The 16,200-nt window shown below is 45.9% G+C and overlaps 1 protein-coding gene across 2 annotated transcripts in view; it reads right to left on the bottom strand.

Moving 5' to 3' along the window:
* Positions 1-16,200, bottom strand: part of MMP17 (matrix metallopeptidase 17) — a 110,815-nt gene that overhangs the window by 16,812 nt on the left and 77,803 nt on the right. For both annotated transcript variants that reach the window (XM_039504439.1, XM_039504440.1), the window contains exons 2-3: positions 15,526-15,658; positions 11,808-11,934 (exon numbers count right to left, since the gene is read on the bottom strand). In XM_039504439.1, coding sequence (XP_039360373.1) covers positions 11,808-11,934; positions 15,526-15,658 — 260 coding nt within the window. The remainder of the gene's footprint in view (positions 1-11,807; positions 11,935-15,525; positions 15,659-16,200) is intronic.

Here is a 16,200-nt window from a genome sequence, read left to right as displayed (position 1 = left end):
GACCTGGGAAACTTAGTGTGAATTTGTGTCGTCCCCTCCCCCTACCCCCTCCAGTAGATACATCCTATGGAAAATACAAGAATGAACACTACTCTGCAAGGGGCCGTGTTTCACAGATAGCCCTTGGTAGAGCTGGTCAAACTCAATATTTCGGTTCTGCAGAACATTGCAAAATTTCCTTTCATCCCAAAGCAGAACAAAAGTGAAAATTCCGAAATTTCCTGCAAAACCAAAAAAAAAAAAATGTAGAATACAATCAATTTAACAAAATATAAAATCTGAAATGATGTTGAAATGAAATGCTTTGCTCTTACTGAAACAAGATGCCTTGATTTTTGGGGGTCAAATTTAATCTATATTGATACTTTGCGCAAAAGTTTCATCGAACCAGTACTGTCCAAGGGAAAAATCATTCTGCTGGAAATGTTTTGACACGTTCTGCCCTCCAATAATAATAGTGATTTTATCTCTAGGGTACCAGCACACCGACCAAGGCACCCAGGGAGCTGCACAAACAATTAAAGCAGTCAGGGCAAGAAAGAAAAACAAACATTTAATATTCATAGACTCATAGATTTTTCAAGCCAGAAGGGATCGTCACAATCCTCTAGCCTGAGCTCTTGTATAAACACAGGCCAAAGAACCGCGTCCACTATTAAACCATTGCACAGTATAAACACAGGGGTAAGATTAAAATTCACCTCTCACAGAGATCCTGCCGTGATGGGTATGGTATAAACTCATGAACAGAAGAGCTGATGTGTTTTCAGCCTGTTGCTAATAGTGGGAAGAGGCTGCCAGGGACAGCTACCTAGGGAGAGCAGGTTCCAAACCCTAGGGGCTGGGACAGTGAATAATTGATCAGTCACCAATTTACAGTACATTGGTGGAACCATGTAAAACTGGCGCGATTGTGTAAATTCCAGCTATTCCTTCGTCCAGCTAGGAAGGGACATGGGGGTTTTCCTTCCTGCAACAGGCCACTGGCCTAGCCAGTCCCCTCTCACTTCCAATGGGAGTTGAATAAATAGCTATGTGCAGGCACACACGTTATTAGCGATTAAAATGCCACATCTGGTCACCCTCGCCCAAGAACCATACACATACCCCAATCCTGCAAGCTGCTCCATGTAAATCAATGGGGAAGTTAATGACAGTCACTGCCCTAAGGAACTTAAAGTCTAAAAGACGAGATGGGTAACATTTTCATAAATGCCTAGATGCCTTAGGAGCCTAAGTATCATTTTCAAAAGCACCTAAGTCACTTAGGCCCTTTTGAAAAATGTACCTGACAAATAGTGGGAGCAGAGCGCAGTGAAGTGACTTGCTCACGGTCACACAGCAGGTTACTGGCAGAACTTGAACCCAGGTCTCCTGACTCCCAGTTCAGTGCCCCTCTTCACTAACCCACACGGCCCCTTTAATTATTAGGGTTAGTGATTCATTAACAATAGGATTTTCTTCATGAACTGGTGGGGATTCCTTGCGGAATGAGTTTTATTATCCACTGCTACTTTTACAGCCGGGCAATCTTAGGGTTTCCTTGGCTACTGCTGTCCTACAGAAAAAATATTGTGTATTCTCATGGGGGTGGGGGGAATGAAAAGGAACCTTACAGACATGTGCCATTACATCCCAATTTAAAACAAACAAGTCAGGGAATAGGTTTGCCTGCTCTAAACACGCTGTATTTTATTAGGATTCTTGCCGGTAACAGCCTCTTGACAGTCCTTCAAGCTGAAAGCTACCACACAGAAATGCCTTGTGATGTGTGACAGTAATGTAAGCATACAGGGCAGGAGAGAAGTGATGCTAAATACAAATGGGATATTACACCTGGGGACATGAGAGGCAAACTCAAATTTTAACCGAATGGAACAACAGCTGGGACAAATATCATTCCAACACTGTAAGCCTAGTGCTCATACCAGGGGTCGGCAACCTTTCAGAAGTGCTGTGCCAAATCTTCATTTATTCACTCAAATTTAAGGTTTCGCGTGCCAGTAATACATTTTAATGTTTTTAGAAGGTCTCTTTCTATAAGTCTATAATATATAACTAAATTATTGTTGTATGTAAAGTAAATAAGGCTTTTAAAATGTTTAAGAAGCTTTATTTAAAATTAAATTAAAATGCAGAGCCCCCAGGACCAGTGGCCAGGACCCCGGTAGTACCAGGACCCGGGCAGTGTGAGTGCCACTGAAAGTCAGCTTGTGTGCCGCCATCAGCATGCGTGCCATAGGTTGCCTACCCCTGGCTCATACAGTATAGCCAGGGACAGGTCATTGCAAACTCTTACACTATTTCACTTTGGGCAATGCAAGTAAATCTCTTATCTTCTGGACGCACAGGCTCCCGAACTAGGAGATTATCCATTTGTACTCAACTCTAAGGATCCAATTAAAAAATTCATTTGCAGTCACTGAATTAATTCCGAATGGGCTTTGTGTTGTAAATATTCACCCCTTCATTCAGCTGATGGTTTGCTTTCCCACTCATTATCCATTTGCAAGGCTTTCTTCTACTGTCACAATCACCACGAGAGCTGAGTTCTCCTCCTGCCTTGCAACTATTTAGCATCCTAATGCGCATGTCAGGCAACTCCCATCATACCTATTCACCTGGGGGCTACGTTAGGGAAACTGCCAGGACCTCCACTGAAGAATTACAACCTCTAGTTGACATATCTGTACCTGCAAAAAAACCCAAAACCATGTAGACACAACTATGTGAACAGAAGAGTGCTTCTGCTGGCATAGCTAAAGTCGTTCGGGGAGACAGTATAGCCATGCTGGCAGAAAAGCTCTCTCTGCCATCTTATGCAGGATCTCCACTAGGGGGCTCTGCTGGCACAGCTACACCAGCCAAGGCTAGGCAGTGTAGACAAGCTCTTACAGTCATGGTCATCTACATTTATGCACTAGTACATTGTTGATTCAACTGAATAACTCTGAACAGGCTCTGGCCTATCTCCAGCCCTTCTTAGAAATGGGTAGTGGGGCGGTGGAGAGATTAGAGACAATGATCCAAGGACAATATAAGATGAGGAGGCTAGATTGGTGAAGTCATTGCAGAGGGGCTGTAGCTGCTTCCATCTGCGGCCCACATGCCTCCAGGATGACAAGATATGTCCACCGACGGGGACAGGAGGGTCGTTCAACTCCCATTGACCAAGATTTTCGGAAGCGACCAGGGATTTGGGGATGCCTCACTTGAGACACATGAAAGGGCCTGATTTTCAGAAGTTGGGTACTCAGCCCTCTGGCACAATCAGGCTTCTTTAAGGTGTTTCAAGTTGGGTACCCCACATCACTAGTCACTTTTAAAGGCCTTGGCTATGCTGTGTGTCTCGCCTCTCTGACGATACTGCCAGCTCACGCCAATTTGCTACGGTGGCAGCCAGTGCGCTGCAGACACGTCCACTCAGAGCCAGCCTGACACGACTAACTCATTTCACAAGAGCCACCAGACAGTCCTCTCAGTCTAAAGCCTGCCAAGGGCTAGTAGCATGGGCCAGAACTGAACCAGCGATCTACAGCTGAAGAGTGCCACAGCCAGTCCATCCCTTAGTCAGTCTGTCTCTGAGTCAGTTAATAAACAGATCCAAATGTGACTGACACATTTCTGCCTGAGGTCAGGAGGTGTCCATTCTAATCATCATTTTGGTGCCTGGGTTCTTTTATTCATGTGAAGGCGAAAGGGAAAGAATATTAGTGCAGTATGAAAAATCAATTCCTGTTTAATGAAACACTCCTTCATGTTGGGCAACTCCGAAGCTAGAGAGAAATAAATTAAATGTTGGTAATCACCAAACATAACAGACTATGGATTGCCTGATAAACAAGCATTGATTCTGGGTGGGTTGGTTTGTTTTTTGTAAATTGAGACTGTATATGCTCATAGTCTAAAACTAGAAAATGACACTTTCCCAGCTGCCCAGAGGTCATGCTCGGTAGAGCGTACAATGCCCCGGTAGTTCTGCATCTTAGCAACAGCAGCACAACAAGCCACATTCATTCCACTGTGTTCTACCTGGTCGTTGGCTGGACAATGTGCGTACAGAGAGGTAAACACAATATATTTCACAATAGTGCTGCAAACTACCGCTATCAATATTTTGCATTTCCATAGACTTTTCAACCAAGGATCTCATAGCCCCTCACAAAGGTTAGTGATCTCAGCCTCACACCATCCCTGTGTCACTTTTGTTATTTTGCTTTAATACAAATAGATGACCAGAAGGCATCCTCTGGCTCCAGAATGAGCAGCAGCACGGGAGATAACTGATTCTAGGGAAAAGATACTGGTAAAATAAAACGTTACCGCCTGTTTCCCAGGCAAGTGGGATTGGATTCCCTGGATTCATTCTGAGAAAGGAGGAGCTGTACTGGATGAAACCAAGAGCGATTTGGGTTTGTACTTGAACTACAGCTCTTTGCAAACCTTGTCCCAGCATTCACTCACTGCTATCTCACAGAGCAGACAAGCATGCCACAGAAGCTGATCTTTCTCCTTGTAAGTTATAGCACCTGCAGAAGTCCCATCCATGAGAGGCACGTACTCTCTGCTCCACGGGGTTCATACAGTGCAGCGATAGGCTGTGCAGGTGCTGCCTGTGGCGTGCGATGTCTATAAAGCACTGCAGCCTCTGAGAACTCACTCCAGCTTGCTGGCATCTGCCTCACCTTTCTATTTGGTACTTCAGAGCAGCTGGCTTATGCATCTGCACGTCCCTTGGAGAGTGCCCCACTGCTGCTGCAGCGAAATCAGCAGCTGTTCAGCGCTTGCTCAAAACTCGGCCAACAAAGTCAGGATGAGAAAACAAGGAAGACTCAGGAGAACAAGTAGCACATTAATGGACTGTGCTGCTGGGCTTGTAGCGGCTTCCTTTGATTGTGCCTCTGGCCCTGCTGCCTCGAACGCCATGGCCCAGCAAAGAGGAGATTTTGAACGAAGTGCATTAAAGGAGACCAGCACGTTGAGAGAGAAAAGAAGAGAGGCAACAACTGCTATTGATGGAGACATGAGCTGGTGGGCAGGTGTGTGAGAGAGACAGTGGGGGCGGGGCTTACTCCTGGCAGACTCCGCCTTGTTTACTTCCAGTGCCTGCTTCTCTTTCTTTTACTACTGCACCAAACTGCTAAAGAACCCGCCGGGCCAGCCCTGCTCCAGGTTCCAGTCTCTCTCACACTTGTTCTGTTTCCCATTGGGCGATGTCGCTTCCCTCCTCCCCATCTCCTGCTCCATTCTCTCCTTTCCCCTTTATGTCCTACTTCCTGGGCAATTCTACGATGTTTTAGGTTGCCCCCTGTTCCTGGAATAGCCTCTTCATGTAATGAGCTGCCTCCCTCTTCTCCTTTCACACCTCTCAGCTGGCTTTCCACCCCTCTCTGTTCGGTGCATGCAAGTCACCAGATATATGCCTAAATGGCCATCTGCACATGCAACTGGGTGAAGCCTGTGCAGACTATGCACCCTGCTGTGTGCATTCAATTGCATGCAAAGAATACTAAACTATGGGTCTCCACAAGTCCCAGACTTAACTATCACTGGCTAGCAGCAACTGGGGCAGACACCGTTAGAGGTGAAAGGTCATGGCGATATCTTGAAGATGAGAATCCTATTTCATTTTGAATTTTAAGAGTGAACACTCCGTCCCCCCAGCCCTCTCCCCTAAATAACATGCTGCAGGCTATTCCCAAACCCTGGTAAAACTGTCTCTTTTCATACAGCACGGATTAGCCAGGCTGCTCACCACGGCTTAGCCCTGGCCCCTGTGCAGAGCACCACGGAGCAGCTTGAAGGCTGGGGGCTTTGATCATTTCCACCAGTTCAATCATCTCTCAGAAAAAGAAGCCCACAAGCGCCGCGTCTTTCAGCTCCTGTTTGAGCAGAAAGTGATCCGAGCCTAACCCAGCCCTTCCGAAGATGTTTCATTAGGCTCAGACTCTGGGTACCCAGGGGGGCTCTGACTTTCCCCCCTGTGATGTGTCCCCTGCTTTCCTATAGATGTCATAGCTCTGGTCAGAAGCATCCTGATTGCACGGCTTTGATGATGCAGCGCCTGGGACTTCTCCTTAAGTAAAGATCGGACGAGTTCAACGTAGGGGTGACATTTCGGCTACTACAGGCTAAAGCCTGGTAAATGTATAGATCTGGGCTTGGGCGGCTTTTCTTTGCTGTCAGGTGCCCTGTATTTAAAGGGGAAGAAGCAACAAACAGTGTGTTTCCGGGTGATTACTGCTCTCCTTGGGTGTCCCCCCGGAACAGGAAGCCAAAGCTGAGCAGAATCATAGAAATGCAGGGCTGGAAGGGACCTCAAGAGGCCACCAAGTCCAGCCCCCTGCGCTGAGGCAGGACCAAGCAAAATTAGACCATCCCTGACTGGTGTTGGTCCGACCCGTTCTTAACAATTTCCAGTGATGTGGATTCCACAACCTATTCCAGATCTTAACTACCCTTGCAGTTAGAAAGTTTTTCCTCATATCTAACCAGAATTTCCCTTGCTGCAGATGAAGCCCATTGCTTCTTGTCTTACCTTCAGTGGACATGGAGAACTATTTTAATATATTTAAAATTGAATTTAAAAAATAACTTTTAATTAGTCCAAAAGTGCAACATTCCCTCAGAATTGCACTGCCTGCGATAGCTGTCTGCTAATAGGAGGTGGAGATTATGTATTTACAGGAGGATAAAAATCATGGCCACACATCATTTATTGAAGCAGCAAAGAATCCTGTGGCACCTTATAGACTAACAGACGTTTTGCAGCATGAGCTTTCGTGGGTGAATACCCACTTCTTCGGATTCATCCGAAGAAGTGGGTATTCACCCACGAAAGCTCATGCTGCAAAACGTCTGTTAGTCTATAAGGTGCCACAGGATTCTTTGCTGCTTCTACAGAACCAGACTAACACGGCTACCCCTCTGATACTTGACATCATTTATTAAGTTTTAACACTATGGTTTTGTTATCACTGACACCCAGAGAGAAGGAAGGTCAGAGCTGAGCAGGGAGATCAAGATTCAATTCCCAGCCGTGCCACTTTGGTCAAGTCAATTCCCTGTCTGTGACTCAGTCTTCCCATCTGTTTAATAGGGATAATAATGCCTACCTCACAGGAGTGTTTGGGGATTAATCAATGGATACTTGTGAAGTGTCACAAGATGCTGTCAAAGTGCACAGCATTATAACCAGGGTCGAGGATTTCAGAGTCCTATTGTAAGGAGTAGGTCTACAAATTTACCCTAATTGTGAGCTCAGCTGTGGGAAAGTGAATAAAAGTTTACAAAATGTTCAAACAACACATCACAATAAATGCTGAAGGAAGAAGGTGCAAAAGGGAGACAGAAAAACAGAATTAGTCCAAACAAAGAGGCCTGCTGATATAACTGATGGACTGTGTGACAATCATGCCCAGGAAACAGAAGAAAGAACATTCTGCGCAGAGCAGATGATCACAATGATCTCCTCTGGCCTTGGAATCTATGAAGAGAAGCATGGGGTTGGAAATCAATGAACTGGTGTGTTGAAAATTAGACCTCCTTGGTGGGCTAAATAATGAGAGGCTGGACTATTCCGCTCATCACGTCTCTTTCAGTAGGAGCCAAGGACTGACTGGGATTTCTGGAGGAGGAGGAAGGCTGTCAGGCCACCACACCACTTCAGGGACTTTGCCTTTGGACCCCGGAAATCACTGTATTACCATGAAGCCCAGACCTCAGCACCACACCAGCAAAGACTCCAGCCAGAGATACGCAAGATCCTGCTCTGTCTCCCCTTCCCTTGCATATTCCTTTCTGCCCCACTATTTTTCCTCCTATGCTGTGTCTCTCCATCTCTCTTTTGTTACGACTTACCACACGGCACCAGCACAATGAGACAAGACAGCCCATGCAGCTCTGCTCAGCCTGAGAGAGACCAGACCAGCCAGATAATGTCCCAGACCCCGGACTGGGAGATGAGCCAGAACCCAGAGCAACTGCTGTCGCAGCTGACCTGTCAACCCAGGACCTCAAGAATATCAACAAAAACCATATTTCCCCGTCTTTACTATCTCCCCTCACACTTTTCTGTTTGTCAAAAGCAGAGAAAGTGACCATCTGTCATGGCTGGATGGTGGGTAGCCAGACCTAGTAGTCAGAACCAGAGGCTGCAAGACAGGAGTCAAGAGTTGGCTGGGTCAGGATACCAGGTCAGAAGCTGCAGACAAACACGAGATCAGAACCACCAGGGGGGAACCAGAGGCAGGTGACAAACTGGAGGTTGGGAACCACGGGTCAGAGGCCAGGACATCAAGTCAAGGACACACACAGTCCACAGCATGGTGCAACCCAGTTCGGTTTCTTGTGCCTGCTGTTGGATTAAGTAGGGCCAGTGGGCCAATCAGCCACTCTGGGACTCTGCCAACCAAACCTCGGGGCAGAGCCTTCCACTGGGGTTGGGTGTCGTGTATCTGAGGAGTGCTAGTCTCAGCAGCCTGCTTGGTGGAGTGTTGGAGTGGGGCTGCTCTCAGCAGTCTTATGGGCCTGGGTTTGAGACCCATGGGTCATGACACCATCCTTCACATCTCAGAACTAAGCTACAAAACTCGCCCCCTTCTCCCCGCCCCAAGCAAGGCTGTGCAGTAAAAGGCTAGCTTTTTTAAAAAGAACATTGATAGGTTTTGGTTAAGTTTGTTTTATATAATCATTCCATTTCAGTTTTAAAGGCTTTAAAATGTGCTTTAGCTCCTTTTCTTTCACGTATCCCAACCCATAAATCTCCAAACTTTGGCAGTGTGCTTGCCATGGTACTAAGCAAGCTAAGGTCTGCGTATACCAGCCCTCAAACCTTGTTTCACCCTGCTCAGTGCTAGACAGTAACAGAGTCGTGTTAACACCTTTAAGTCTTTGGGCCCACGTAGTCCCTTTAAGTTAGTACAAGTCCTTTCATCACTGATCACTAACTCACCGTGCAGCATTGGTGCAAAGTGCAATAGAAACGTAACGCATTATGGGAAGAGTGCAACAATCGCAGTTCCTTATGGAAATTCCCTATATGAGTTGTCCTTCAATAAAGGTATAACTGGAAGTAATAAAATGATATTAAACAAAGGGACATTTAGGCTGAAAATCAGGGGGGAATATCCTTCAGGAAACTGGCAGCAGATGATAACACACGCTGTTCCTTTCTCTAATTACTATCAGTTATGATGAACCCCTATTATCCTCTCTTGTGCCATATTGACATTTGAATTAACTTTGGCTAGCACCAGCAGAGGGCACTGTTACCCCACAGACCAACCCCCAGTTCCCCTGCCTGATCCACACGAGCTATCCTGTGGGAAACAGGGCTCCAGTTAATATTGTTTTTAAAGTCATTTCAACAGAAAAAATCAGAAATAAATCCCGAACTTATTTCATTCCAAGCTTGATCGCATTACACTTTTTGAGTGTCTTGGTAACTATGTAAGGTTACATTTTCCAGCCAAAATCTTGTTGAAAATAGGGTGAGTTGTGTGTCTTATTCTGCTGGAAATTTACCATGTGGGCTATATCTTGGAAGGACGCATATGTACGGACCTACAGTTGTATGCAGCACCTATCCCATTATTCTGAGACCTCTAACTGCTTGGGTTTGGCTGCACAGAGGCACCTGGGGAGGGACCAGAGAATAAATCACATAGAGACATGATTTACCGGCATCACCTTCAAATCTTGTTTCCACAATTTAAACTTGATGTCTTTGCTTTTCCATCATCACAAAATATATCAGATGCCCCTTTCTGGGGAGTCCAAAGGCACCTCCGTGGGGCAGCCTCGCACAACTCCCACGGGCCTGTTTATCCTGCCTCACCATTTCTTTGGATGCGTGAGCATATTTTCATTAAAAGGCAAGTGAATTTTGTGCCCGGGCTGGTAAATTTTAATGCCAGTCTTGAGTGTTGGGCATAAATACCACATAATCATTTCTGTGTGGCCATAGCTTCTCCCATGATCAGGTAACCTCCAAACCTAAAACACAACCCCGTTGAACATAAAACCACTGGAAAGGAGCAGAAGAAGGAGAAAAAGTCTAACCCAGTTGCCAGGAGATGGAAGTTTTATATCACCAACATTAAACCATTTCAAGACACACACCCAGTGACACCTTTTTATGGACTCCTTTGCGCATGCATCACAAAACCTCATAATGAATCTGAAATGGACACGTGCCAGACAGGTCAAGTCAACTGAATGGTTGACTTAGGCCCACTGCCTCTCTACATTCCCCACTCTAACCCAGTGCTAGTGACTCATGGTACCAGGATGCTTTGGTACATGCCATGAAGGTCACCAAACAGAGTCAGAACCTCTGGTGTAGCTCCATAATTTACACCAGCTGAGGGTCTGGCCCTGAGAGTCTGGCAGAATGTCTGAGGCAGAAAGCTCCACTGATTCATCTCAAAGAGAATTTCTTTGTCTGGAACAGACATCAAGAGAATCCCAGGCACTCATCTTAACTGCTAAGGGGCAAGGTAGTCTCTTAAACAGATAGCTCTCAAATGATTCTGGGCTCTTATACTGGGTAACCAGAAGAGGTCACTCTTCCACCCACTGGTCTTCACTTGATCACTAAGAACTAATTAATAGCAACACCTTAGGGTCCCATTCTTAGAATCTCTCCACGAGCTTTTTATGCTGAAGTTAACAGCTAAATGCTAGTTATTTAGATCACCCCTCAAAATAAGATCCCCATTGGATAATGCTGAAAAATAAAGCAATTTTCCACCTAAGGCCACTGTTTCAACACCTGTCAACTGCAGTAGCTGGGTCAAGGTACATTATTACTGAATGGGCTTCCTCCAGAAAGCTAATGATTACACTAATACGTGTGGACTCAAAGTTTAAATCTGGCTTGGTGCCTTTCAGCTTGGACCTTATTAACAGGGAGTTCTCTACAAGCTGCGACCTCGAGTTTCTGGGATAGCAGGATCAGCTAGTTTGACTCTGCAGCAACCCCTTACAGGCAAATCAATGACCAGAGAAAGCAGCATCCAGCTCTCTTTGGTCATGGTTTGAAGAACAGTCAGCATGATCCATAGTCTTTGAGGGGGAGAGAGAATAGGAGGTGGGTGGGGGAGGAAAGAGAAAGAAATCATCCATGGGTCCCAAAAGGCTCACAAGGCTTCCAGTCCCCACCAGGGGAGACAGGTAAACAGCATCCCATACGTGTAATATCATGCCCCCAGGGTGGGTTATCAACAGCAAAGCTCGAACCTGGGACTTCTGGATCTAAACGGTGCCTTGGCTAAAAGACTCCATTAACAAAGGCCATAGCAGGCTCCTCAACCTCTCGAGGGAAGACACAATGCCACACTGAGTGGGTTACACATGGTTTTTAAAAAAGGGAGAGAAAGGGGTGGGGAAAAGATCATCTGTGGGTCCAAAAAAGGCTCATACATCCTCCTCTCTCCACCAGGAGGAGAATCCGCGCAGGTCCAAACCTGCTGGAGTCTGACAAAGGGAAGCCGGGAACCCAAAGCATTCAAGACAAATAAGCTCCAACTGCCATAACTTGGCTAAAGAAACCCAGCTACTTCACTGGGTCAGACCTATCAGATATGGGTTTGCGACTGCAGTTTGCTGTAGGACTGGGAATCGAGACTGCAAGTAGGGCAGGTGCGAAAAATAGTTTAAAAACCTGGCTTGATGGGGTCTGGGAGTGCGAAAGAACACATTGTAACACAGCCATGTTCCACCTCATTGCAAGCCTTATTTAACTCAGCTCTGTCTATGATCGATTCCTCATTGTGACACTGAAATAGTGAAAGATGAAGGCCTACCTCCAAGATAAGTTCCTTTTATTCCACTTTGTCACAGCCTGAGTGTGCCGCTTCTTCCTGGTCTCTGACTCAGCAAGATCAGGGAGAGAGCAACGAGGTGTCTTCATTAATTCCAGTGTAGCTTCATCTAGATTTCAAAGAAGAACACACACACACACACAAAAAGCGCCTTGAAATACTGTGATGGAAATTGGTCTAACGTCTCCGCTTTCAGAGGGTGAAACCGGGTGTTAAAAATATTAATTTCCTTTCCTTACGACACTGAGGGGAACACAGGGGAGGGAGGGAATGAGCATTACAGACGCCTCGGTTTCGTGCAATGCGGTGGGCTTATCAGGCAAACGGTGGCAATGCAGCAGTGATAACATTCCCCTTAAAACACGCCTGCAGCCATTTCAATCTCTCCCTGACTTAGAAGGGAATGCTCTTCCATCTTCACTCTTTGCTCACCACAGGGCTGTAGGCTTTTAAAACTGTATTGATCCAGACTGTAACTTTTAACATGGTTGGAAATGCCCAGCAACCTGGGCTGGGTTAGGGAGTGGGAAATCTCTCCCTTGCCTAAAGAAACTATATGGGGAAAATAGCACTGATGACTCTACTTCTAGATCTTCTACGGCGCACTGGGTGCCATTTTCTTCCCCCCAAACAATCGATCCAGTGCCATACGCGGCCTGGCAGCAGAGACGAGGGGATGTGTCCCGCAAGGGGGTGGCTGATATTAACAAGGTTCTTCATACACCTCTACCCTGATATAACGCAGTCCTCGGGAGCCAAAAAAATCTTACTGCGTTATAGGTCAAACCGCGTTATATCGAAGTTGCTTTGATCCGCCAGAGCGGGCAACCCCCACCCCGGAGCACTGCTTTACCGCGTTATATAGGGGTAGAGGTGTAGTTGATTAGGAACAGATGTGCAGCTGAGGCCATGTCCCACCTCCACACACGCACACACACGCTGGAATAGTTGTGTGTGCTGACACTGAATGTTCCCAATCATAGAGCGGATTGCATTGCTATAATGCTATGGATATTAAACCCCGCCCCCCAAAACCCCACCTTAAACAGGATAGCAGTAATCATTAACAAGTCCCAAAATGAGGACAAAGTCTCATTTTCCAAAATGACACAACTGGAGCAAAAATGCTGTTGCAGGACCGGTTTATCTTTCCCAAGAATCACCTACGGGGGTGGTTGTGGGGGGAGCCAAGCTGTTAGCAAGGCAGTTAGCAAGCAAGGTACAAAAAAGTATCGGGAATGGGAGGCCTCTTTGAATGCATGGGTTAGGCCTGGCCTTAACACTGGCTATGTACTATTTTCAAAACTGGGAAATAGGAAACCAAGAGCCTTGTCGCCCCTGGTGCCCTGTTCATAATGCACGCCCTTTGGCAAACGGCACCAGGGTAGAATGATGACAGCACATTTCTTCCCGGTATTCTACGTTAAAGTGCACCAGGGAACTTTTGGTTCACACCTGCACGGTCTACGTGGACCAGTTAGTGCGCAACACTTCACAGCATTTTAGAAATCACACCGCCGTAGAGCACATTGCTGCTTTGTGTAGACAGGCCCTTAGTCTCTTCTTTAATCTGGATTCCCAGCATTCCCCTGGCAAAGCAGGATAGTATTTGCATACAAATACACCATAGTCGTGTTGGACTGGAAATTGATTTGCAAGATACTAATGTTCTTTTCTTCATTAGTAAGTTTCTTTATTAGGAATGGAATAAAATTGTCAAGGGCTGGCTCCTCAACCAGCAGGACTCTGTGGACGCACCAATTTACAGATCTGGCCTTACAATTTTATTCTTAAAAAAAGGGAAATTAAATATTTTTATTTAAAACAAAAATCCCAAAACACAAACCCCCAATTCACAAGGAAAAGACTGTGAAGTCCATTTTAAACTATGCTCATAATTTCACACACAAAGAAACCCCAAACCAAGAAACCCACCTTGCTCCCGGGCCTCTCAGTGTTTCTGATAAGATGTGAAAGAAAGATAATTACATGTATTTAATTAAAAATGGAAAGCAAGCATCTCAGTGATGAGATAAGAAACGTGGACAGAGAGCTGTTTAAATGACATGGGAAGCAGCTGCACAGAGCAGGACTTGCCGAGAGCTGCCAAGACACAGCCTGGACTTGGCAAAGGAGGAGAGCCTGCTAATTAGCAGGTTCTCGCTAACTCTCTCCTAAATAAAAGCAGTGAAAGCAAACTGACCTCACCACAGCAGGTTGCTTCTATGCATAAGAACTGTGGGCAGGCAGGGAGAGACAAAGAGACTTGAGGAGGGTTACAATGATACTCCCCCCACCCCCTCTTTTTTAAAATGAAAACCACTGAGAAGATTTATTAGGGCCAAGCAAATTAATTCAGAGAAAAGCAGAACCGACTTTGAAAATCCCAGCCCCGGTCTTGTGTGTGCTTATGTCGACCAAACTTCACCATGGAATTATTTGATGCTCACCTACTGCTAATTCTTCGTGGGGCTGATTGAACTGTCTGGATGGGAATGCACTTGACCCAGTCCCAACATTGCAAGAGTAGGGTTCAGCCAACCTGGACTTGCAAAGGGTTGGACAACTCCAACTTGCACTTCGGGGGTCTGATCCAACTCCCACAGAACTCCAAAGAAGTCGTTTTATTGACTTCAACAGGAGCTGGATCAGTTTCCTAGATCTCATCTCTGGAGCTCAGGGAGAAGTCTGTCGGAGGGCTCAGGTGTGGTGAACCTTATGGTAAGACTCTGAACTGCTTTGGGTGGGAATAAATAAGGCAAGAAAATAATTGACTTGTTATGTTTTTAACTAGAGCAACTACTTTGGTGGAAGAACACTAGGATACACAGGAGTGCTCAGTGTCACAGTATCTAAACAACAACAGTACTAATCTTTCATAATTCTATAATTCCTTCCTTCTGAGGCTCTCGCTTCACAAGCATTAACGAATCCAATGTCACAGAAAGGGAAACCGAGGCGCAAAGAGGTTAAGGACTTGCCTCCAGTCATGCAGAGAGTCGCCAGGAATAGAATCCCAAACCCCTAAACCCCGTGGTTTAGCCATGAGCCCATCCTTCTGCAGCTGCAAATTGCTGAGGCTGAGAGCCTGACAATAGCTCTGGCTTTCTTAGCAAAGAGAAAAGCCAAAAAACCTAGCTGTCTTCAAAAATAATTCAATGCAAACAAGGATAATGAGCAGGAGAAAAAGACAAAAAGAACAGCCGTGAGTCGGTCTTTTAGAAACAATCTTTCCACCCCCACCCCTGTGTCAAAAAGAAGGATAACAATAGAATAGTTCAACATACGGAGCTGGGCGATTAATTAGCTATTTTTTCCTCAATTGGATGATGTAATCAATGATTCAAAAAACCCAGCAGTTCTGATGGTTTCTCTCCTTTTTTTAAAACACACCGAGAGCTATTCTGAGCACAATACGACCCCCCCTGGGCACGTGGGCCTAGTGAAATAATTGCCCGCCTCAGGTTGTTGAAAACGCAAGGCAACAAAGCACCTGAGCCATGTAATTACGCCTTATAACTGCAAACTGGGCCGTACGTTGTTGCACACACATTAGATCTTCCTGGGACCGGCACAGTTATCCTTCTGCAGACTCAGTGGTATAGGAGAACGCACCCCCCTCCCCAATCTTATTAAGAGACATCTCTGCAGCTGATCATCAAAATGAAACAGAAGAAGAAAGTGCTTGTTTCCGACTGACCTAGTATCCCTGTTGCTTCTAGGCCTCCAAACTGCTGCATGGCTGTGATGGCTTTTGCAAGCTCTTCCTGGGTCTGCAGTTGTCCTGTGACAGGGCCTGGAGGAGGCAGGTAGCCAAATTTAGTCAGCCAGTCCTGTAAAGCAAGGAGAAGGGGGAAATAAGAGAAGATAGAATGACAGGGTCTGAAGGTCCCATCGGTTCCGCATGGAGATGTCTTTCCCATTTACATGTCTACACCTGAGTTCCTCATTGAACTTTGTGGTCCGTGTTAACAAATGAATGTGTCAGAATGGATGTGTATACATTACTTAAGTAATGGAATCCAGTGACCTTCATGCATTCCAATGCTGACATTTAATTTTCCCATCCGGCTGCAAGCTATCTTTGATCATGGCAACAGCAGATAAAAAAATGAGCCTATGCAGCTATCTTTTAGTCTCCCTTTGGACCTGTTGGTTGTTATCAGAGACCTGTTTGGGGAGACTTGCTGAGGATTAATGGAGCTGAATAACAAAGAGCGAAATAGAACTCACCCGCTTTTCATCTCTACATAGTACTGACTTTGGGGCAGGAGTTAGGCTCCCTGGGGTCCCACCCTCTCCTCTACAGTGTTTGGATGGTGCTAGAATTGGCAAGGTAGACCCATTCCTCTCCACATCCTCAGGATAAAACTTC

This window comes from Mauremys reevesii, linkage group 18 (genome assembly GCF_016161935.1).
Source record: "Mauremys reevesii isolate NIE-2019 linkage group 18, ASM1616193v1, whole genome shotgun sequence".
Taxonomy (NCBI): Eukaryota; Metazoa; Chordata; order Testudines; family Geoemydidae; genus Mauremys; species Mauremys reevesii.
Note: the sequence above shows the minus strand (reverse complement) of the source record. Positions and strands in the feature narration are given on the sequence as shown.